Below are 26,731 nucleotides of genomic sequence, written 5' to 3'. Positions count from 1 at the left end.
GCTTCACTATCAATTTAAAATATAAGTTACATAAACAGAACATCACGTCATAATAAGAAAAGCAACTTGTAACTCATTTTCAATTCCCAAATTATATACAGTGGAATAAATGTTAAAGCCTCTCTCTCGCAACATGTGCTGTCTTTTCCAATAATCACAGCTTGAGCCCTAAGCAGTTCTGGATATTAACATTTCATTATTTTATATGTATCTTTTACATTTTGAAATGTATTGCTGGAAACCACAATACACATGCAATGCTTTTCTCTCTAATTTCAGATCACACAATTGGAAAGATGTTAAATAGCTCATTTGTTCGAGAAACCAATTACTTTACACAATTTATGATAAATATTTCTTCATGTTTCTCTTTTGATCGCTTTCTGCCCATTAACACTTCCGAAGCTTTGGAAAATAAAGCAAAGTCAATGATTCTGAAGAATGATTTTCTAGCTGGTGAGTAATGTACAGTATACTGTATATAATTTATTTAGTGTAAAGAGAAAAAAGACATGTAAATGTACTGTATCAATTGAAACAGGTTCCTCTATTTTTTTCTGTTGAATAATTCTGGACAACTTGCACTTAAATCTATGATCCAAATGTTAACTAAATAACATTAGATCTTAGAAATTATAGTTAATCCAGAAAGTATTCACAAAGCTTCACTTTTTCCACATTTTGTTATGTTACACTCTTATTCCAAAATGGAATAAATTCATTTTTGTCCTCAAAATTCTACATACAATACCCCATATTGACAAAGTGTAAAAAGTTTTTTTGAGATTTTTGCAAATTTAATAAAAAAAACCCACTAAGAAATCACATGTACATAAGTATTCACAGCCTTTTCCATGAAGCTCAAAATTGAGCTTAGGTGCATCCTGTTTCCACTGATCATCCTTGAGAAGTTCCTACAGCTTAATTGGAGTCCACCTGTGGAACATTCAGTTGATTGGACATGATTTTGAAAAGCATACACCTGTCTATATAAGGTCCCACACTTGACAGTGCATGTCAGAGCACAAACCAAGCATGAAGTCAAAGGAATTGTCTGTAGACCTTCAAGACAGGATTGTCTCAAGGCACAAATCTGGGGAAGGGTACAGAAAAATGTATGCTGCTTTGAAGGTCCCAAAGAGCACAGTGGCCTCCATCATCTGTAAATGGAAGAAGTTCGGAACCACCAAGACTCTTCCTAGAGTTGGCTGGCTGTTTAAACTGAGTGATCGGGGGAGAAGGGCCCTGGTCAGGGAGGTGACCAAGAACCCGATTGTCACTCTGTCAGAGCTACAGCATTCCTCTGTGGAGAGAGGAGTACCTTCCAGAAGGACAACTATCTCTGCAGCAATCCACCAATCAGGCCTTTATATTAGAGTGGCCAGATGGAAGCCACTCCTTAGTAAAAAGCACATGGCAGCCCACCCGGAGTTTGCCAAAATGCACCTGAAGGACTCTCTGGCCTGATGAGACAAATATTGAACTCTTTGCCATGAATGCCAGGCGTTATGTTTGGAGCAAACCAGGCACCGCTCATCACCAGGCCAATACCATCTCTACAGTGAAGCATGGTGGTGACAGCATCATGCTGTGGGGATTTTTTTCAGTGGCAGGAACTGGAAGACTAGGCAGGATAGAGGGAAAGATGAATGCAGCAATGTGCAGAGATATCCTGGATGAAAACCTGCTCCAGAGCGCTCTTGACTTTAGACTGGGGCAACGGTTCATCTTTCAGCAGGACATTGACCCGAAGCACACAGCTAACATATCAAAGGAGTGGCTTCAGGACAACTCTGTGAATGTGCTTGATTTGCCCAGCCAGAGCCCAAACTTGAATCCAATTGAACATCTCTGGAGAGATCTGAAAATAGCTGTGCACCGACGCTTCCCATCCAACTTGATGGAGCTTGAGAGGTGCTGCAAAGAGGAATGGGCGAAACTGCCCACAGATAGGTGTGCCAAGCTTTTGGAATCATATTCAAAAATACTTGAGGCTGTAATTGCTGCCAAAGGTGCATCAACAAAGTATTGAGCAAAGGTTGTGAATACTTATGTACGTGTGATTTCTTAGTTTATTTATTTTTTATTAAATTTGCAAAAATCTCAAAAAATGTTTTACACATTATAATTATGGGGTATTGTGTGTAGAATTTTGAGGACAACAATGAATTTATTCCATTTCGGAATAAAGCTGTAACATAATAAAAAGTGAAGCTTTGTGAATACTTTCTGGATGCACTGTATGTAGAAATGACAGACAGGCTTCACCATGCATCGGCAAAATGTATAGATTTTGGGAAAAAAAATATCCTATGCTAATCAATGCTGAGTACATGAGCATACACAGTCACTGTATGGCATAAAAGCACACCAGATATGTCAGCTTTCTTGTTTATTACACAAACTAACAAACATTTGATGACTAATTTTGCACATGTTAATTTCCCTGCCATACACAGTAAGACCTGTTAATCATACCTGTCTCAGTTTGCCTCATTATAGAACATACTGTACAGAAAAAATACTAGTTGTCCCAAAATTTGCTCTACAAAAAAAGATACACTGAGTGATCTGGCTGATTGGCCTAATGCCGTGGAGGCTGGATCTTTGTCTCATGTGGCAAAAAGGAATATATCTGAAGATATACCACTCCATTAGTGTAGCTGTACAATGACCACATATAGTTTGTTAAAAAAAGATCTCATCAAATGTACTGCTTTCATTTAAAAAATAAAGTATTTAGCATCAAATATATTCTTCTATAGAGATTATAGTGACTCATACAGTGACTTGGATGCACTTTATATAATGTATTATTCATGAACAGGGCCTGTGCTTCCATTAGGCAAGCTTAGGCAGCTACCTAGGGGCGGCGACCACTAGAGGGTGACTCTGAGTCTGCCTGATTGGTATGGGGCCTTCTGGCCCAACTATCGCACCCCCTGCACCCTCCATTTGCTAGGTGCCCGCTGAGATTGTGTTACCAGCGGGCATCTGGCTCCTTCTCTCCTCTCTCTCTCCCCAGCTGGAGGATGGAGCTCACTCCTGAGCCCTGGCTTCCGGGTCCAACAGTGCACTATGGGAGTGATGTCATTACATCACTCCCATAGTTTCTGGAGTTTTGGGAGTTTCGGGGATGGACGGCAGCAGGCACTGGAGAGGGGTTTAAGGAAAGTATTGTTTTTTTGTGTGTATGTGTGTCCGTGGGGGGGGTTCTACTGTGGGCACTACAGGGGGTATTACAGGGGCCTTACTACTGGGGGCATCATATGGGGACACTACAGTGGCCTTTCTACTGGAGGCACTATTGGGAGCACTACAACTGGGGACACTTCAAGAGACATTACTACTGGGGCACTGCAGGGAGCATTACTCCTGCTGGCACTACTACAGAGGGCATTACTTTTAGGGGCATTATTATCAGGGGACATTGTTACTAGGGGCATTACTACAGGGGGAATTATTACTACTGGGGGCACTGTGTAAGGGGCACCATTACAGTGGCCATTGCATAAGGGGCACCATTACAGTGGGCATTTAGTGTTTTAGGGGAACTACTACTGTGGGCACTGTGTAAGACCTAAGTTAGGGGAGGGGCCTTAAAAATGTTGCTATAGGGTCCAAAAAGTTCTAGTTACACCCCTGATACTGTGTGTGTGTGTGTGTGTATATATATATATATATATATATTTCACCTATACAAGTACTAGTCACAACTGTTAATTCAAGTTAGAAGTTCAATATAATCATCCACTATGGTCCTGATATCAACAGTGAGCGCTCAAGAAATGGACCATTGTTGTGAGGTTCCCGATGTTCATGCAATACAAAAGGTGAAAAAGTAGCACCTCATAGTGTAATATTTTTATTGATTCTATACACGCACCATAAACACTTAGTATGCATACCATAATATACTAGAAGACAAGCATGTAGTATATTGTCCTTGAAATCTCTGTATCTCCCTCTTGGAATTTTTAGGTAAAGCTTTTGGTCCAAGCTCATTAATGTATTTATAGGAGAGAAAGAACACTCTCATAGTGTATTATCAGAGACAATTTATAAAGACACACAATGGGAGCATACAAATAAATGCATAATTACATTAAAAGAGTTCAAAACTGGCTTATATGAAAAAGTCACAGCATCCGCGGACAGAGGTCCCCACTTCCTCAATGCGTTTTGTCTCTTACGCCACTCTGGTAGGACTTCATCAGGAGGATCACCCAAAGGGATACCCCACTGCTTTATATACCTTACCCATTAATTGTACATGCCCATACTGGGCTGGAGCCGGATTTCCAACCACGGGCGCCATTTTGACCATTACCGCACATGCGCAGGAACACCCATACCTCGCGAGTGTTGTTTGGAGATCTCTAACATATCACTTATCCGGGAGTATATTCTCCTCCTCTCTATCCAGCACACGATCATATTGTGCTGCCTGAATGGCAGGCATTTCCTCTCGCCACTAGAGGATAAATAGTGGTGGCCATTTTGGCATAGTCTATATCATTAGACTCACGGATGCCATTTTGTCAGAGTTCCTATTTATATAAAAGCCTTGTCATAGGTAGGTATATAAGCGGGGGTATGCAGTATTATAAAATCATCAACCGATATTCCATAATTCTAAAACAATATATACACAATAGAGCATGAATAAATTTTTACATGATTTTATAAATTATTATAAAAATGAAGGTGCTTTATGTTCATAAAATCCACATTCACCTAAAATATATTACAATAATTATTATAAATATATCCAATATAAAATGTACAGTTTAAATCCATTATTTTAGATTAAACAGAGTGGTAACATTGTATCCCAGAAGACATACTAGGGGGTTGAGATCCTGGTTGGATCTCCCATTGAAGTATGCTAGGAAGAACTTTGACCTCAAACCTGTTCTTGGCCTTCCACTGGATGGATTTGGATGAAAACTTCACAGAGTGGTAACATTCGATCCCAGAAGACAAACTAGGGGTTTGAGGTCCTGGTCTGAAATCTTGTTGGCGTACGTTGGGCAGAACTTTGACCAGAGATGCTGGCCAGAACTTTGACCTGGGGGACTTGTTCTGGGCCTTCCACTGGATGCATTTGGATGAAAACACAGAGGGGTGGCAATTGGTCTGGGATGCTTAATGGAGTGCTTGGGGTCCCAATGGACCTCACGGTGGAGTGCACCAGCCAGAACTTTCACCCAGGGAGCCTGTTCTGGGCCTTCCACTGTATGGATTTGTATAACATCACATCATTTGGATGAAAACTCACAGTGGTAACATTGGATCCCAGAAGACATACTAGATGGTTGAGGTCTTGGATGGATCTCCCATTCATGTACACTGGGCAGAACCTTGAATCGGGGAGCCTGTTCTGGGACTTCCACTGGATGGATTTGGACAAAAACTTCACAGAGTAGTAACATTCAATCCCAGTAGACATACTAGGGTATAGAGATCATGGTCGGAAATCTCATTGGTGAACACTGGGCAAACCTTTGACTGGAGGATGCTGGCCAGAACTTTAACCTGGGGAGCCTGTTCTGGGTCTTCCACTGGATGGATTTGGATGACATCTTCACATAGGGTTAGCAATCGGTCTGGGATGCTTAATGGAGTGCCAGTCACACCTCATGGCAGAGTGCACAGGGAAGAACTTTGACCCAGGGAGCCTGTTCTGGGCCTTGCACTGTATGGATTTGGATGACATCACATAATAAAATGTAATAACTTTAACATTTTAACCCAGGCAATGTCGGGTACTTCAGCTAGTGCATTCATAAATATGGCTGATAAGATATAAAATTATACTGTAAATTAAATCAAGCTGTAAAGTACCACATACCTATCATTAACACTTTCCCTTTCAATACCAGATGTGGTCATCCAAATGAATTTACACCTCGCCATGGTCAACATTTGATAGAACTTGGAGACATGTTCGCGATAGATTTACGTTGCAATTCGTTACTTTTTTTAGTTTCAATAGCCTAATTGTTCACCAAAAATGTACAGTAGGGATGGATCCACAAATACATATTATCAAGTTACTGCAGCGATATCTATCTGACATAGCCTGAGAAACTGAGAAATCCATTTTGTCTAATTAGCTTCATACTGTAAAACAATTTTGTATTACAATATGTTGGTATAAGTAAATGCTCTATCTGTGATTGAAGTTTATGTTGTAATTGCAGAGATATGCAGAGACATAAAGTCACTGGCTACATACTCTGATTACTGCACTGGTTACTGGGTATGTCACCAGTATGGCGACCATCATGAAGTTGGCCATCTTGGATGCAACTCTTTTTAATTGGAAAGGTAGTCATGTGACATATCAAACAGATGCAGTATTTCATAAGAAAAACAATAGTGTTCTATGTTTTAATGTATCTTTATTAATTCTTGAGTTTTAACTGAGTTTTCTTTTGTAGGTAGTGACATTAATAACAATGGCACTAACACAAAGAAAACATTGAGATTGTCTGGATAATGAATGACATGTGCTACTGCAGATAATTTCTGCTAATGTCACTCAAATAGGACACCCATTACTCACGGTACAGTTGCCAAACTCCTTGCCAAATTTAAAGAAACCAGATCACTTGCAGATAAACCAAACAGTGAATGTCCAAAAACTGTTACCTATGAAGCAACAACAACTGCTGTGCTGGCATTATTTTCAAAGAGCCCACAAAGTAGCACTCGTCATCTGTCTCATGAATGTTTGGTTAGTTATATGGCCATTTTGAGAATTTTTTCTACACATAAGTGGCACCCCTATAAGATTCAAATGTTGCAACACCTGACTGAAGATGACCCAGTCCGTCGGGTGGAGCTTGCACATTGTATAACACAGCAACTTCAACTGAACCCTCATTTTCCACACCATGTATTGTTTAGTGATGAGGCAAATGTGCAGTTTCCTCAAATGTGGTTTGGCCATAGAAATCCAGCCCAGTGGCCACCAAGATCCCCAGATTTAACTTTGTTGGATTTCTTTCTGTGGGGTTACCTGAAGGAATGTGTTTATGCTGTAAAGATACAAGATCATTATCATCTGCAACAATAAATTGTTGATGCCTGTGTTCAGATTCAGCCAGATATGTTGGTCAAGGTTCATCGGGAATGGGAAAAGAGCTTTAACACTATAACATGGTGGACAGCACTTCAAACATATCCTATAAACTTTATGTTAAAACTTTAGAATGAATAAAGATACATTAAAACAAAGAACACCATTGATTTTCTTATTAAATTCTGCATCTGTTTGATGTCACATGACTACTTTCCCAATTAAAAATTAAAGTTGCATCTAAGATGGCTGACTTCAAGATGGCCTTCATACTGGCGACATATCCTAAAAAGTTTTCCCCCACTCCAATATCATATGTGTAGAAACTGGATTAATATTTCCTTACTCATTTCCTTTTTATAATTGTGTCTCCACACTTATGGACCTCCCTACATACCAGGAAAATATATGCATGTCACATGTTTACCTCACATCCTGCACTTTTTTTTGCTGAGTTACTGTTGCCAACTCCCTGCCTAGTTTGATAAATATTTAAGTTAAAACTAGTTACAAAATAACAAATAATGTGTAAAATATTGTTTTTCTTCCATAGGTATTATTTTTAATTTGTCTTCCTCAAGGACACAGACATACAGAAAATATTCAGGAAAAGAACTTCCACCTCATGTAAAGTATACAATTAGAACAAATGCACTATACAGTATGAAAACCAATGTAATTAAAAATCCAATTTGGAGATCTCATCCTCGAAGGCTTCCTGGAAAAGGATTCACATATAGCCATGTCTTTGCTCCAATTCAAGATATGATTGACAGAGCCATCATTTCTCTACAGACAGGCTCAGAAATATTTGAACCAGAAGTCCAGGTTCAAGCAATGCCTTATCCATGTCACACACGTGACCTGTAAGTAAACATCCCCTGAAACCTTTAGAGAAAAAACAAAATCCGCCCTAGTAGTATATATGTCATTTGGTAACATCATTTGTTTATATTTGTGTAAATGTGTCTGTTTTTACAGGAACTGCATTGATCTTTATGTCCAAATAGCAGTATCTATACAGTTAGAACATTTTCCAACTTTAGCAGGGTGAAGATTGACGGATTAGGATGTTTCTGACTACACATGGGCTACTTGCTCTGATGCACTTTGCATCACTTAATTAAAGAATATATATATATATAATTTTGTAAGACTAAGGGGCCTATATTATAATAATCACAGCACTGCTGCAATGATTAAGGATCCATATTGCTGGGGATACAGTATTTAAATGTTTAATGAAAATATCCCTGCTATGTTCAAAGGGGAACTTGCAGGGACAGCGGTTGCAGTAACCACTGTCCCTGCAAGTTACATCCCCAGCATTTGGTAGCTGTGCACAGTGTTGCCAGCCAGAAGATGTGGGAGAGAGATCTATCTCCTGCTTGGAAGCCTCCAAAGGCTTAAAGCAGTTTACACCATATGAAGATTACGTAAAATACCGGGACTAAACTCCGAAAAGCTTTGCTTTTTGGAGTTTGGTACATAGGGCAGAGATCATAGTCCCCATTGATTATAATTGGGACTGTGATCTGCAGCCCTAATTAGCACTCTGCCAGAGATTTCTGTGAAATCTCTTGCATTGTGCTATTCGTACAAAGGAACAATACATACAATTCTGCAGAAACTCTGATACATAGGAGTCTATATATTGAAATGAGATTCACAGGGGTGATGTTAGGGGCATGTACCATGGTTAGTACAGTGCTGCGAGATTCACAGGGGTGATGTTAAGGGCATGTACCATGGTTAGTACAGTGCTGCGAGATTCACAGGGGTGATGTTAGGGGCATGTGCCATGGTTAGTACAGTGCTGCAGACCATAATATATACATATATATATATATATATATATATATGTGTATTGGAAGGAAATGATCCTTCCTAATGGGTGCGCATAAATTGGTTTATAAACACATCAATATATATTGTAACATTTAATTAAACAAATCACAAATATATTGCAACATTTATATAAAAAAGACTGTTGTCTACACAAAGCATTAAAACATTGAAACTATAAATATATATCAGCTATGCCCCTGAGTTATAATTGATATTGGAACTCCAAAGACTCTTTTAAAAAGCCATCAGTTTATAGTCCAGCACTCCAGATAGGTATGCAGTTCTTTAGCCCTTCAATGAGAGTTTATATTATTAATCAGAATATTTAATCCAGATGTACAAGGGGAAGTATAAAATAACTTCTTATTGTTGGTTTCTTTCCAAATGATGTAAATCACCTCCAATGGATTTCTGGCTTATTTCCACATGATTGTAGCCCAATACAATAAGCAGGAATATTGTGGATGGTATGGGGAACAAGTGAGTGATGATAGTAAAGTGGCTAGCAAGCTGTGCGCTACTCACAGATCTCCCCGTGCAGATCAACAGTGCAACTCCTGGGGCTTCCAGTTCTCGCTGCCACACACGATGTTCAATTAAAAAGCTCTGTCCAGCAGGCTCTAGATTCCCAACTTATGCAAGTATTAAATCGTAGTAATATTGGGAAACAGGATTAGAGTCCAAGCAGATGTTCCATATAACGCAGGGGACTCAGATATATTATTGTAAGTCCCAGGGTAAAATCCTTGATTTGTTTCTCCATCAATATAGCGTGACGATTTCTTCAGAAGATGGATAAAAATATTGACTCAACATGTGTCTATTTAAATGTGATTCAGCCAATGGATGTCCTGCATCAATCAGCTGATAATTACAGTCCAAGTTTAAACACCTGTGTTCAGTTCCTTATACCACTTCTAACCAATTATATACATTCAATCTATAAAAATACATGAATAATAATTTAAAATAATTTAATTTAAAATAGAAGGTTTGACTAGAGTATTAGTATATATAACAGTCACAGTATAATAAAAGGTTAAAATATATATTTATCTCTCTATCAAGAAATAGCATCACTCAAGCAAAGTTTAAATACAGATCTATTTTCTGTCCCACGTCTTATAAGGGATACAGCGAGGATTGGTGTTTTAACTGTCTGGCCAATGGCTCAGTCAGTAAAACTCCTATCACATTCAACACCCAAACCTGGGTTCAAATCCCAATTAGGTTCATACATAATAAATAATTTTTATAGACATTTTAAATTTAACGTCATCAAATGGTATATCATATCTGTTTATCCAAACTATAAATTTTTTTTTTAAAGATATGCTAGGTACACAGGTACACATCATGGATGTGCATATATAACAATGGACATGTCTTATAAGGGATACAGCAGAAACAGATATTTAAACTAGCTGGCCAATGGCTTAGCCAGCACAACTCTTGTCGCATTCAGCCTCCAGGCCCGGGTTTGAATCCTGATCGGGTCTATACAGAGTGAATAATTTTTATAAACATTTTGAATTAAACGTCATTAGATGCTATATCCTTTCCATTTATCTAAACTACAAGTTGATAATTATAGGGATATAAATACATAAATTAAGCAAACACATCGTTAATGTGCACATATCATAACCCAAATAGTTCCAGTCAGTCCATTGATCATCTCAAAGGACAAGGGTAAATAAATACACAGATATGGATCTCATGTAACCAGAGCAACATAACAAGTAGCTGTTTAGATGTTATTGAGCTCTATATTTTTGTTTAAACCATCTGGCATTAAGGTGCCCAATGGAAAGATCCAATATGCCTCTCTTCTGTACAGGGCATTGCACCTATCACCCCCTTTATGGGTACTGGGGATTTATTCAATGCCCTGTAAAGATATCACTCCGACATCACCAACATGCTGTTGAGCTACATGTCTTGATACACTATGCAGACAATTCTTTTCATGACGTTCTGCCTATGTTCCAAGAACCTTACATTTAAAATTCTAGTTGTGCGGCCCCCGCATTAACAGGTAATCAAGTATATAAAAAACATAGAGAGACAATTAATGAATCTGTCAATATTATATCTATTACCCATAGTAGTTGACACACTTTTATTGGTAATATGTTTACTGGTGATACAAGACTGTCTGCCACATTTGTAGCTCCCTTTTGGTCTAATAATAAGCCATGAATTCACTTTATTTTTTTGTGTTAATCCTTCTTTCACAAAGAAACTAGGAGAGAGAAAACTCCTCAAATTTCTAGCTGTCCATAATGTGACTGTGGGGTGTCACCTACATGAAGAGCAAGCATTCTGTCCATTTTTAGGAGATGGAAATTATTCTGAATTATTCTTTTAATCTCACGTGAACAGCCGTTAAATTGGGAGACAAATGACAATGAATTCTTTCTTTTGAAACTAACAGAGAGGTTCTATTACGATCCTTCACTTCTTCCAGTGCTTCTTCTAGTATTCTAATCATATAACCCTGCTCTAGAAAAGCTGAAGTTTCTGCTTGTTCCTTATATACATCAATACTAGAGCAGTTCAATTTTAAGCGTAAATACTGACCCTTAGGTATATTGTTTTTCAATTTGTGATAATGGCAGCTCGAATAGTTAAGGAACCCATTACAATCAGCCTCTTTCCTAAATGTTTTAGTGTGCAGTTGGTTGTCAATAACAGAGAGAGCAATGTCAAGAAAGTTAATGTGAGAAGGGTGGCAGGTATGTTGATTGAGCGCCTGGTAAAGGATTAATTCCTTATTTTTGTTAAAATTTATTATAGATGCTCAGGAGGTTATATACTTTCAATACTTTTGTGACCACTGGGGGGTGGGTGTTGGTAGCACAAAAAAAGGTTTTCGGCCTTGGGGCTTATGGATGATTTAGACACACAGGAATTTTGCTTGAGGTAGGTTGGGGTGGGCCTAGTCTTAAATCAGGTTCTGTAGACTTGGGGGTTCAGGTTAATATAATTGGGAAGCAATGTGGAATTTATTGGTTTCTATGGGCAACATCACTTCTAAATAGAACTGCCATCTTAGTAAATTTACTCCCTGATGTTAGACAGGCAATAGGTCGATAGGGAGAAAAGGATGACAGGGACAAAGGTTGACACAGTCAAGGTCGACATGGAAAAAAGTCAACAGGTAAAAATGGTTGACTGGGTCAAAATGTCGACATGAAAATGGTTGACTCACAACACATTTTTGTCCCAACCCTAATCTTCACCCTGACTGTAGCTATCTCCTTACCCTCCCTCCTGGTGCCTAACCCTAGCTGCAGGGGTATTGCCTAACCCTCACCATCGAGTTAAGTGCCTAAAACTAACCCTCCAATAAGTACCAAACCCTAAAAAAAAATAAAAAAAGGCATCAACCATTTGTGTGGTGACCATGTTCCTGTCAACTTTTTGACCTTGTTGACCATTTGTACCTGTCAACATTCTTCTATGTGGACATTTACTGTCAACCTTTTGTCCCAGTCGACACTTGTCCCTGTTAACCTTTTGACTGTCTAACATATGGGGGTATATTTACTAAAATTAGCATTTTTAGAAATGGAGATGTTGCCCATAGCAACCAATCGAATTCTACTTAACATTCAACTAGCACCTTCTAGAAGATAATAGCTAGAATCTGATTGGTTGCTATGGGCAACATCTCCATTTCTAAAAACTCTCACTTTAGTAAATAAACCCCATGGTATCTATCTAGACATTGTCAACCTTTTTGCTGTCTATCTATAGTCCTGATACCATGGTTAATACACACAAAAATTACACATTTTATAAGGGTAGTCCTCTAGCTCATTAATGTGGTATAAGCAGTATTTTAGGAGATGAACTCAAAATCTGAATTATTTAAAGAAGTATCTTAGGGCCTGATTCAGATTTGGGAATAGAGTTAAGACCCCTCCATACACCAGGCAACGTATAGTCCGATCCTGAGATGGGATCAGAAATGCTGATTCACCGGTTGGAAATGCCAACTTGTGGCCATCGATGTTATCTGATCTGATGGTGGATCGGTGAAATTCTACATGTTAAATTAAATTACGGGGAACCCCTACGTTGTTTGTCCCCCATATTTTGGCACCCAGGGCTGGTTCTGACTAGCCCGGTGCTGGTTGTGCTTGCATACAGGGGACCCCTACATCGTTTGTCCCCCTTATGTTGCACAACCAGCACTGGGTCACTGAAAGCCCGGGACTGGTTGCTCTTTTGGGGGGGGGGGTACACCATTTTTTTTTTTAAGCTTTTTTTTTTTTCACAGATGCACGGATGGTTCTTACTGAACCATCCCTGTATCTGTGTTTATTTATTAAAGACAGATGCATTAATCACGGATCTCCCTCCCCCATGCGTGCATCAGTCTTTATTGTTTTTAACAAATGACGCCGGTCGCAGGAACGATGCATCGAATTCGCACAAATACACAACACGATCTGCATACGATACAACAGATCATACGGGCACATCTGATCATACGATACAATAGAACAGCTGCGGGAGCATGCATCGGATCATATTGGTACCTAAATACAGCACGATTTGCACACGTTGCATCGTACGAGGCATCTAAAATTGCGCAATCGGCCCGAAATCGTACTAGTGTATGGCCAGACTTACTTGCTGTTCCTAAAGGCCCCCATATACTAAGTGATGGATTGCCCAATCCTGCATTCAGCTCGGAAACGTCGATCCACCGGTAGGAAATGCTGAGCAATGGCCATCGATGTTCTGCGATCCGTCGGAGGATCGGTGACTTGCAAATCACGATCCTATTTTAATCGTGATCAGCGAATCAGTGAAATCCAGTATGTTGGATTTCACCATTCCTGAGATGCCGGGTTGAAGAATCGCAGGAACGCGGAGATCCAACGCTAGTGTATAGGCCACTTTACTCTCTTCCCAAATCTGAATCAGACCCTTAAATGTGGCATAGCACATTTTTACACTTCTGCACTAAGTATTTTTATGTGTACCAATAATACTACATAAGCACTGTAGGTGGAGCATCATTTTTCATTAGCAGTTGCCAAAACTGGAATGTGGGTGTACATCTGTTCGGTATGCATTTATGATGCTGGCGGTCGATATGCTGACCACTGGCATCTCCACTACAGAATCCTGGCAAGGGTTAATTAACCTACAACGAAGACCGGCAACCGGAATCCCGATCGAAGGGATGCCGGGCGCCGAGCGGGGGGGTTAGGTTTAGGGTTCGGGGGGGGCTTAGGGTTAGGCACACCCCCAGAGATTAGGTTATTAGAGATCAGGCAATTAGAAAGGGGATTAGGGTTAGACACGGGGGGATGCTAGGGTTAGGCACCCTAATGAAGGGTTAGGGTTAGGGGGTAGATTAGGTTAGGAAATGCTTACCTTTCGCACGATCAGGATTTCCTTCCACGTCAGGCTGGCGCTGCTGGGATTTGAACCGACCGGCGGTGTAACATTTGTGTTCCCATCTGTTCATGCCAAATAAACAAATATGTGAATTTGGTTTTGAAAATTAGGCACTACATCTCTGCATTTTTGTGTTTTTGAAAAATGAATGATCCTTTCATACTTTAACATGAGTAATTACTTAATATTAGAACATATAACAGGACTAGAATAAATTAACAAAATTAAACACATTACCTTTTTACATTATAGATAATGAAAATTCCAGTTACATTTTCACATTTTACTGTCCTTAGCACAGTTGTTGTAGCCTAAAATAAAAAGATGTACATTTATTGCTCTGGTATTACTGTACAGTAGTTCTTTGTGGTGCTTATCGCTGTAATAATAGTGATCACATAGGGCTTTCGCAGAGTTGAGAGCAAAACAAAAAATAAAAGGTGTAAATTTGCACCTTAGAAAAACCATTTTCACTGCAGATGGGGCAGATTTTCTTTCAAGTGCATACAGTATTTATCTTGCATGGATAAAAATACTTGCATTATTTGCATTGCAGCAAGGTTTGTCCATGTGAAAAGTTACTAATTTCTTTTGGTTTGCCCACAACTGAATCAGCCCCATATTATCTTTTACAGCTGGATAGGCAGTACCAGGGGGGGGGGGGTTCTCCACTAGGAACTACCAGTCGGGACTGCAATTATCAGAGAGAGCACTTTCAATGGGCAGCCACTAGTGACTGCCTGCTATAATGACAGTCCTATCTGGTTTCTAAGAGCTGCAGCTAATGCAGTCCCTAGAAGCCTGCTTGTAGATTTGTGGACATGTGCGGGATCACAAATCCATGCATGCGCACAATTTTAATAGGCTGATGCCCCAGGAAATACAGGTAGTAGCCACTACTGAATATGTAACATTATTAAAAATGAAATGAGAATTTCTGCAATTACCAATGAAAAAAGATGGGAAATCATTTGGAGTGTGAAAATTATTGTAAGCGCAAAATCAGTGTACAATTAAGTAGTTGTATGAAACAAAAATGTACACCTTTGACAAGAAGCAAGCAATAACATTCAAATATGTTCTTAGCAGGCAGCATCATTTGTACTCTAACTGTGATCTATCTACTGTATACTACATCTTGAAATATATATTAGATTAAAAATACACTTTCAGTATGCAGTGTAATTTAAAAATTTTAAATTAAAAAATTTACCTCATGATAAATATCGAAAATGTGAAACACAACAGGAAAAATGGTATCACGCCCTCATGTTGACATTCACAATGTCAACAGGCAAATGTTTCACTCCATAAGGTGGAATGTCATATTATTGACATGGTTAAATTGTCAGCACCTGCCAAGAACTCCACCTGGGACATTGATTAACACATGTCCATATCGTATAGAAGCATTGGAACTACCAATTACTTTGTGCACAATAATGAGTGTTTGATGAGCTTGAGGCCCATTGTTATACATGACTGTGCGAGATAGTTATAATCAACATGTAGTAAAATGAAAGGATTCTGGTTGGTGGGAAACTTTGCACTACATTGCATGGGGAGGATGAAGGAGTAGACAATAAATGGTTAAGGGACTATGCTCAAGCAAGAGGTCTTAAAGGGACTATCCATTAGAAGACTTTTTTTGTGAAAGACCAGAGACCAAAGACTTTTCCTACCAAAAAAAAGTATTTCATGCAAAAGTCGTTCACAGTCTTTCATGCAAAAGTCGTTCACAAACATGATATACTTTTGTGAACAATTTCTTTATAGACCAAGGACCAAACTTTTAATGAGTGCCGTGAATATTCATTAAAGAAGTAGTTTGCCATTCACCGTTGGTCATTCACTGCATATCCACTGAACAAGTTTCTAAAGTCGTTCAGCAGTATACAGAAATTGACCAGTATGTTTGAACGGCAAAAGACTCCGACAGTTGTTCACGGGAGTGTGCGTCGCAGGACGTTTGTAGCTTATCCCTTACACGACCTTTTACACGAGCCGACCAAAATCTCCTGGTTTTGGTCAGGTTGTTCACAATGGATAGGCCCCTTTATTCATGGCAAATCATGAATGTCAGGAATATTTTAACTATTACCCTGATGTAGATAAGACTAAAGCTGCCCATCCACAACAAGATGCGGGGACGACGGCACGATTACGACATCATAATAGTGCCGTCGTCCCCCTAGGGGTGAAGTGTGTACACTGCACGTTCAGTGTATAAAGATCAATCATCCCCGAACATGGCAACCTGACGGCGGTCCTAAGGTTGACCAACATGTTCGGACGATGATTGGTATTAAATACGACCAGCGGGCAGGCGCATCACTTGTCGTTTTTAAAATTTTACTGCCCGATTTGTGGACGATTTGCAACTGATTGCACGATAACGACATCGTTATCATGCAATCGCCTGTCAAAATCACCTAGTGGATTGGCAGCATAAGATTTGCAAGCCACTATACCTAGTAGTCTCTTTACGAACTGTATTTGTAAGTTGTATTTGATGAAAAAATGGTAGCATCCAGTCTCTGGTGATGAAATAAAGCTAGGGTAGCTTGGTAGAGCAGGTTCTTTATTTCTAATCAATAAATTTTAGCCAATTATGTACCAACTGTATATTTTAAAAACTCCTTTTTTAAAAAAGGCCAAGGTTTTCAGCATTTGTAATAAATGTAGGGCCTGATTGTAAGTCGGATGCTGCAACATCCTTGTATGTGACTTTTGTCTGTCTTGCTTTTGTGACTTGTGCAAATTCCACTACAAGCCCTTCCTTAGTGTACAGCATGAATGTGCAAGGACTGTGATGCCCACTTTGAGATACTCAAATACTGCTTGGTGCAACTTTATCTTTGCACCAGAACCATGTTATGTGCAAACTGTCCATCAGAGTATGGCCTCTAGTTTGAGCGATTATGCATCTGAATTTGCAACCACTTCAATGACACACCTGTGAAACTCCCATAACACGGCCATATGTCAGATCATTTCCCTGTGTCCACAAAGACACAAAGTCACTTAACCGTCACCACACTGGAATGTCCAATACATTTTTAAGACTTTTCTGAGACCATGTGTCTCAGTTGGTACAGCGACTCTATGTTCACACACTGTGGGCACATGCTCAATTTGATTTAAATGCATAGACAGTAGAACAAAATTCACCATTGTTTCTAATATCTATATTGCATCTGACTCAGAATCAGGCCCTTAAAGTTCTAATGGTATTACAAGTTTGCAGTTTTAGAGATTATAATGTAAATATAATCTCATGGGTGTATATTTAAGTATTTTAGATTTGCTACTGTATATTTTATTGTGGGGCTGCGTTTTATATGTCATTAGTTTGATTTATACTGTTATTGTGCTAAGATTTATTTATTGAATAAATTGTTTAGCATGTATATGCTGAAATGTTCATCCCTGTAAGTTTGCATGCTTGTAAAACTAGTCCCAGCATGCTTTACCAGCTGATCAGTGGGAGGGTATGCTGAGACATGTAGTTTTACAATAGCTGGAGAGCCACAGGTTGTCCAGGCCTGCTCTAGCATAGCTGTGCAACTTTATTCTAAGATTAGAGGATATAAGGCCTTCTTTTTGTGGATGTCCCTGAATGATACCCCCAGTCATGGATGTCTGGGGTGGGTTGGTTTCCAGTGCCAGGACCATAACATTTAAATATCAATTTTGTTGCCTACTAAAAATTGGTATTAAAAGTACTTCATCCAATAGGCAAATATGACCGGTCACATTGTGTGCCTAAAACCAATTTATCAATCGGTTTTATAAGTGAATAACTAACACAGAGGTGTATTTACAAATGGCATTATACACAAATTCTGTATATACATTATTATGGATGTTATAATGAACCATGGTCCATGTAGACCACAGGTTCTCAAACTTGGTCCTCAGGACCCCAAACAGTGCATGTTTTGCAGGTCTCCTCACATAATTACTAGTGAAATAATTAGCTGCACCTGTGGATCTTTTAAAACTTATCAGTGAGTAATGAATACACCTGTGCACCAGCTGGGTGACCTGGAAAAAGTGAACTGTGTGGGGTCCTGAGGACCGAGTTTGAGAACCACTGATGTAGACAATTCCATTTATTGGAAAAAGTGGTAGTTAATTCAATGTCATGTTCTTCAGCAACTTTTTTAAGTACAAGGGAAAAATTTAGATTGGGATTAATAACAAATGTTCAGTTTTTTTTTTTCAGTTTCCTTAACCACATTGGTTTCTTCTTCCCGCTGATAATGATGCTGGCATGGATCATTAGTGTTGCTAGTATGGTACGAAAACTTGTTTATGAGAAGGAAATTCATCTGGAGGAGGTAATCAAAAACATTTTATACATTACAAAAGAATGGATAAATGATTTTTTCTGTAATTAAAAATCATAACCTCAAAAGGCCTTGTACTACTAGAATTCAATTTAGGTGAAAATTTGCATTGACACTTGGCAATTTAGATATTTGCTATTGGTATATTTAATTTTAATACAATTTTAGTAAATGAGCGATATAGTTGACTACTGTCCCTAATTTCAATGGATATTTCCAGAATTTAGATAAAGATACAATTTTGTTTGTTTTTTACGTTTTTATGTACAGTATGTTATATTTTATGTTGATAGACAGTTCTTCATATTCTGCTAAATAGACACACTTCTCATTTTAATTTTTTTGACAATAGAAGTTTGTTAAAGTTTATATGATACTAAAAAGCATGGGGGAGGGTACAAAATACAACCAAAAGGAGTGGGTGGTAGGGAATACTTATTATTTTTTTATGTACCAGGGCTTTATCTGTTTACATTTAATGTACAAAAGTATATTAAATGCAACAAAAATGTATTGTTGTTAAGATGTCATCATAGACAATGAAGTAAGGTCCACCTGGTCAGTATTGCATGCAATTTGTTGGTATTCCAAGTAGGAGCCAAAAAGCTTAATAATTCAATATAGTGGTTTCTACACCACTGCCAAGGAGATATATATATATATATATATATATATATATATATATATATATATATGAAGTAAAGAAAGAGGGCTCTCAATATTTTACTTGTTTTCCTAGCAAATAAGAATTTTAATTGATGTTTATCGCATTTTAGAAATTTGAGTCATCATAATTGTCGACTTTTCAGCTCTCTCAGAAACCATTTTTAAGACTGTAAATTCATATAAAGAGTGCAAATTATAGTGAGGTTTCACAATTAGCAGCATTAGGTAGTAAAGTATTTTATTCTCCCTAATCAACCTGTGGTGTGTATGTGGTTGATAAGAAAGGAAAGTAATTTTGGCATTACTGAACTCACTCAGACATGGAACATAGCAGCAACAGTTGTATTGAATTGCCAGCACACCAAATTGGTAGATTCAAACCTCAAACTGATAATCATTGCAGTCTATTAATTCAGTTTAGTTCCCCGCAATCAGAAATATTTCAACTTCAGACATGTGTGGACCCCAATGTTTTGGTTCTAATTAATTGGCATGTTTTGGTTTTGCCAAAACTACCCTTATGTGTTTTGATTATGGATATTTTTTTAAAAATAATAAACACTGCTAAAATCATGTCATTTGGGCCTGTTTTTGTTCCTACAGTATTATTAACCTCAATAACATTTTAAGAGGTGCACCAGAGAATCTGAGCATGAGGGGATCTACTGTAGCTCAGAGGCCTAAGGGCAGTATACAAAATTGTAGGTGGAGTATTTAGTGGAAGACAGGTAAAAGAATGAACAACTGATTGATTAATAAAAAAATAAAATTGAGACATGTCCTTGTATCTTCTTGTTCATATTACAAAGAAATACTAAATATACTCCATAATTCTGTTATTTTTTTATATTTTGTGAGGTACAACATTATTTCTGGTTAAAAATGTGTTACAAATTAGTTATTTGTTAGAGCAATAACTGATGAAAATGTGTGTCTATGCAGAAAAGACCGTCAGCAATGTCCCCAAATAAACAAAAGTGGTCAACAATGCCAGTTTGTTTTTCCTTGGGCCCTTTCACCCACCCTTATTTTGTATAATAAAAAGGACATGCTCAGTTTAACAAACAAAGCAGTTCAACAACAGGGACTGTAGCAAAAAAGCAGATTTTGCATCCGCATGGGCATAACTGCACATGATTGTGTCAGCAAATCCGTAACTTTTCCTTGTAAATGTACATGTAATGTTATTTGTGTGCAGGAAATGACAAACCTTTGATGATGGACAGATAGGTTGTGAGAGAGATTGTAGGAAGTCCTGTCTTCCTGCCTCAGCCATAAGTGTGTCCAACTGTATGTAGCATGTAAGAAAGATGCCCAGAGAAATTATGTCACATCTGTCCAGACTCTTGATAAGCCGTCATTAAAAGCTCTCTGTTCTGCGTAGGGTTAGAGATCAACAATGGGGGTCTGTTTATAACCCAAAAGGGGGTAAGGCTTACAGGTCAATGAGAGACAGACCGACCAGCAAGGTGTCAAATCTCTCTCCTAACCTCTGAGCTCCAAACAGGAGGGAGTGAACAGTTACCTAACCCCTCCTCCTAAGACTGGGAAACCCTGAGACTTTAGCCAGCTGGACAACCCTGTATGAGCTGACAAGGGTTAAAATCACCCCAGGGAGGGGGGTCGGTGTGGCCTAAAAGACAGGCATAAATTTGTGATTCAACTATAGTTTGTGTTCATTCTGAGAGGGCAATCATAAGGTACAGATGATCCAAGTTTTTCATTGGGACTGCCTCATCCCCGGACCACTATGTCAACGTTGTGGTTCGTTTCTCCAAATATGTTATTTTCTTTTATTACTTTGAACTTGCCAGTAATTGTGTGAACCCTTTAATTTTAATATTATTATAATCTTGTAACTTTTTGTAACTAAACTTTGAAGATATTCTTGAATTAAAACATTAATTCTAGTTCTGGAACTGTGTTTTTATGACCCAAGGCCTCATTTGGCCCATGTTACAGTACCTATCATGTTACCTATTTTACTAAAAATGCATAAACATATAGCAAGTAAGAGCAAAGGCTTACCCTGTATTTAATAGTAAAGTTCCCATTATTGGTGGCAGATCCATTTTATTTAATCACACGTGCTGAGGTGACCTGGAAAAGTCATGAGTGGCAATTCTCAGGTTTGTGACAGGGACTGCCACTTTTGTGGCTGAAGTGCTTGGTTTGATTGGGCCCCCACAAAACAAGCTACCAATGGGCTTAAGGTGGATAACAGCATTGTTAATTATGTCTACACTGGGAAGATATCATTATAATCTTCATCCTCCTCAGTGTTAACATCCTCATCACACAATATTAGCTCATCCCCACTGGAATCTACCATTAGAGAAGTATCTGTACTTTGTTGCAATTGGCGGTAAAGGTCTTTCTCAAAGAATTTGAAGTTAATTTTTATGAACATGAGTTTTTTTATATTTTGAGGAAGTAGCCTCTGTTTACTGACAAGGTTCTGGCTGTGCTAAATACTCTTTCTGAGTACAGACTGGAAGGTGGGCAGCTTAAGTACACCAAAGCTAGTTTGTACAAGGGGATCCACATTACCTTTTTATCCTCCCAGTAATCAAAAGGACTGTGTGACATGCTAATTTGTACATTGTCATTAAAATACTCCACCATCCTATTGATGTTTAGTGTATCAGACTGAATCAGAGTAGAGGATTCAAACATTGTGGGCAATTCTTTTAAGCCTTACCAGATGTGAAAATAGTGTTTCACTTTGGTGCATTGAGTTGACTCCTTAGTCACACCCCCAATAGGTCTCTTGGAAAAGATTAGTTTTTTACTGGTAGCAGCATTTGCAGGAGACATTGTCGTGTCATGTGCCATTTGAGCTGACAACTTATTGGCAGGTGCTCTTTGCATCACTTAAGATCTGTGTCAGTTGGAAAGAAATACATTTGGTATAACTTAAACGTGGGATCAAGCATGGTTGCCAAAATGTAGTAATCCAATTGCAAGGTCTTGACAACCCTTTGATGCTGGTGAAGTGAATAAAGTACTTGATCTACAAGTCCAACATATTTAGTGGAATCACTTTGTTTCATCTCAATCTTCAGTTTCTGTAGCTGCTTTTAAGTTTTGTTAAGGGAATCACCTGACTCAATCTGGCAGTGTTTGAACTCACTTCATTAGTTACTGCTTCAAATGGTTTTAGTAGCTTTCAAAAAACAGAGTGTATTCTCCAGTGTGCTGGACTAAGGTACATTCCTTCTCATCTCCCTATGTCATGGTTTGTTGTGTAGGTATGGATGGCTTGCTGCTGTTCCTCCATTCACTGAAACATATATAGGGAATAATTCCTGTTGAACTCTACTGCTTCAATTGGTGGCATGGCAAATTTAACTATTCTTGCAGCTGCTGCAATGTTATACATGCGATTGTGGAATATCGAAAACGTCCAGAAGTTTTTCTGGTCACAGACATCTTCTCCTGCACACCCCTTTCATTTTTAAAAACCAAGTTTATTGTGTGGGCAAAACACGGGGCGTTTTCAAATTCACCCAGTTGTAATGCTCTCACAATGCTACATGCATTTCTCAGAAATGACAAATCAAGTCCTAGCAGGATAAGTAATTTTGCTATGACATCACTGTTTTTCTAACAGTTTGACACCGGTATGCCTCTTAGTGAAGCCAGTGATACAGAGAGTAGCCTGCCTGTGAATGAGCTGGCATTGTGTGTTAGATGTTGCTGCTGAAGTGGGCTGTCACAGTCATGTTATCTTTTGTTTGACCAGTACCGCTTGTCTACATACAGTATGTCTAGTTAAGTGTATAGTTGACACAGGGCATTTTCAAGGCAAACAAGAACTTTTTGTTTAATGCCCTGGTACAGGTGTGAAATTACTGTTCTGGTAAAATATAATCAATATGGAATTTGGTAGCGGGGACACAGGACCTCAAGTAATTGTCTAAAACCACATGCATTGATGGTGGATATTGGATGCAGATCTAATGCTAGTGTAACCACCATGGCTTCAGTGATCTTCTGTGCAACTGGATTGCTGCTTTCATATTTGCTTCCTCTTGCAAAGGATTGTTTCACAGTAAATTTTTGTTTAAAACTAGTCTTCTTGGTCCCCTTCTGGGACAAAGATTCATCCCCATCAGCAGCATCTGCCATAGTGAGCAGGGGAGGAGTCAGTTTGCCTTTACAAATTGGATGCAGGAGGACTACCTCCTATCATTAATGAGAAGATCAATGATGAATGTGGTGAAGATTGCATGAACTGGGATCTAGCTGTGAGCTAGGAGCTACTGCAGCTGATGTTGGACTGCTTGTTATTATTTTACAAGATTATTCCTTTATATTTGATGGTTAACGTCCCTATCTCTACTTATTTTGGCTTCACAAAAGGTACAAGTGGCTTCCAAAATAGACTTTCTAGTCCATGAAATATCAGTAGCAGGACCACCGCTCACAAAGGAAGACCATGGCCTGAGCCTTTCCTTGCCACTGCATGTGGTGTATGGAATGTTGACAATTTTACATTTTTTGGCAGTCATTTTTCCTTTTCTTATTAGACATTATGTTTGTTTTTACATTTTTAGTTCTTAATTGAAATGTTTTGCTAAGTTTGATAGAATACATTTTTATTTAAGCAAACTGTACAGTTTTTTTTTGCCATTGTACATTTTTGCAATTTAGGTAAAGTGGTGGGTGTAAAGTCTCACATGAGGCTGAACTTTTTTCTGATTTTTACAATGTAAATTCTAGGTGCACTCCTACTTTGTGGAGATTCTCTTGAATGGAGGGTAGGCATTGACTTTCAAGTGCCTAGGTGTATTGAACCAAGTGGAAAACCATGTTGTTTTGCAATGCACATCCAGTGCGCTTCATAAATTACATCCAGTGAAGGCATTTATTTTATGGGCTGGACTAATATTTATGAGAATGCAGTACATTTTGTAATTGAGGCTCTTTTATCTAGGGGACATCCTAATGTAGTTATTGAACTTTAATTCCAAAATGACTCTATGGATATGAGGATTCTCTGATCCCCAATTCTCAAGACTGAAACCTGTAGAGAAGTAGAGTTCATGAAGCTAAAAGAAGCTAATTCCAAATATTCTATTCTTGGGTTTGTCTGCTATGATTGTGGCCTATTGTTACACAGGGGAACTTTTGACATTGTATACATGCCATCTCTTAGGGCCACACTACTTACCTTAGAAGCCAGACACAAGGGCCCTTGCTATGTTTTTAGGTTTGTGGATCTGTATTTTGTACACTAACCAAACTTTATATGGTTTCCATACAACCCTGTTACTAAAAGCAAACTGCTCCCTTTTGCAGATGTTCTATTAAGCAGACCTTACTGACTGCATCACCATAGTTTTTATTACTATTATACTGGTGTATGAAAGAGGGTAAAGTTACCCAGGTTAACGGCCAAATAACTGATTATTTTATTCTAAATATGAAAGTGTGAACTGAGAAATTACCACACCTTTACAGGTATTAGGTTGTGAGATTGTGAAAGCAAGTTAGTATTATTCACTGATGATATGCAGCTTTCTATGTTCAACCCTCTCACCTCCATACCTTTCATCTTTAATAGTGTTTCCATGTTCAATTCTTTTGCAGGCTATCATATTAATATAAATATTTCTGAGCTCCTCCCCCTGACATCCTCTGCTTTTCTAAGATCCTCATTTTCCATCCTCATTTATGGTCACACTATCTAAATTGAATATCATGACATTTACGTCCCGTCACGGCTTTTCCAACCCTTTATTTATAATTACATACCAATTATAAACACGGGGCCTGATTCAGCATGGATCGCAGCTGCTAAAGCATATGCAGATGGCCGATTGTTGCAAAGGCATCACTGCGATCACACAGACCACAGAGTACCATCGTAGAGTGATTGACAGGCAGTGAGCATTTGGGGTTGGTGACGGTGGTGTGTTCACCGAAAAGCAAGCGCGCCTGTTCGTTTGAACATTGTTGCATGGGCGTGCATAAATTAGCCACTGCGATGGCATACTCAGTTTGAGTACTCACTGCATACAACAAGGTTAGCAAGTTCTGAGTAAGGTCAGACCTGCTGCAATTCTGCGTGAGGGGCTGATACTACTCAATATTACCGATGTATATGCAGGATTGCAAGGTTTTATGAATGCAAGATAGTGGTAGTGGGCGGCAGTGGGCGTCTCTATGCTGGCTGAGTGACGGCATTGCGATAGCATTCATTAGCATATTTTCGCAGCAGTGCTGCATGCGTAATTGCAGCTGCGATCGCAATAGCGATCCGTAGTTAATCAGGCCCACTTTACATATGCTGCTATTATATTGGAAGGACATCCAGTTATCTCTATTGGGGCAGGTAGTTAAGAGTGTTATTTTCTCTATGCTCTGCTACCCTTCTTCAGATGCTTCCCATTCTGATCACAAAAACTGATTTTCTTCACTGCACACTATTATTTTCCAAATTTATTTGGCATTCCAAAAGCCTAGAATGCCTAGAACCAGATAGTATGTACCTAAAAGCAAGGCAGTTTTGGGGGTGCCACATATACTTGCGTTTGCACAGTCTGTTTTTGTTTTTTAGAAACATATCGGACTGGTTGTTACATACAATGAAAAAGAGAGGCAGAATGAGTATATGTAGGTGCACTAAGGGTGCAAAACTATGGGGGTCATTCAGACCCACTCGCGAGCGGCAGTACGCTCGCAAGTGGGTCGATGTTCCCCACTGCGCATGCGCACGACGGGGGGAGCTCCGTCGTGCACATGCGCGAGACCCGGCGAGCGAAGGGCTTTCCATCGCTCGGGGTCTCGCTCCAAAGGGGGCGTGCTGTCGATGTTGATTGACAGCACGCCCCCTTTGGTGGGCGTGCCGGGGGCATGCCTGCCAGACAGAGGCGTTCCCATGGGAACGCCTTCCGTCTGAAGCCGGCCCCACTGACATCACTAGTGATGTCAGTGGGAGTGATTTTGGCTCTGATAGAGCCAAAATCACTCCTGGGCTTGCGGCTGGGAAACCCGACCGCAGGGTTTCCCTCGCAAGTCCGATGGTCGCGATGGTCAAGACCATCGCGACCGTCTTTTTGCACACTCGTATATGCTGTGGGTGGTGACCCACAGCTATACGAGCGTCCAGGAGGACGCTCCATTTTAATGGAGGAGGGCCCTGATTCAGAGCGAGCGCTCTGGTCAGAGCCTCCGGCTCTGAATCAGGGCCTATATTTCTTGTGGTTATGAACTCTTACCACTAGTTATTTATAGTTTCACTGTGATAAATTGAAAACATAAAATGTATTATTCCATATTAAGGTGGTTTGATAACCGATATACTCATATATGCTGAAATATAGAAATTTAAAAGTACAAACATTGTGGG

At 39.1% G+C, this 26,731-nt stretch overlaps 1 protein-coding gene across 1 annotated transcript in view; it reads left to right on the top strand.

The window, feature by feature from the left end:
• Positions 1 to 296: 296 nt before the first annotated feature.
• Positions 297 to 26,731, top strand: part of ABCA13 (ATP binding cassette subfamily A member 13) — a 269,444-nt gene continuing 243,009 nt past the window's right edge. Inside the window, exons 1-3 of the mRNA XM_088445671.1 lie at positions 297 to 456; positions 7,641 to 7,953; positions 18,585 to 18,699. Of these exons, the coding sequence (XP_088301797.1) occupies positions 297 to 456; positions 7,641 to 7,953; positions 18,585 to 18,699 (588 nt within the window). The remainder of the gene's footprint in view (positions 457 to 7,640; positions 7,954 to 18,584; positions 18,700 to 26,731) is intronic.

The sequence above is a fragment of the Taudactylus pleione genome, unplaced genomic scaffold (assembly GCF_031769625.1).
Source record: "Taudactylus pleione unplaced genomic scaffold, aTauple2 ptg000386l, whole genome shotgun sequence".
In the NCBI taxonomy this organism is placed as follows: Eukaryota; Metazoa; Chordata; class Amphibia; order Anura; family Myobatrachidae; genus Taudactylus; species Taudactylus pleione.
This window is presented reverse-complemented; position numbering and strand designations above follow the sequence as displayed.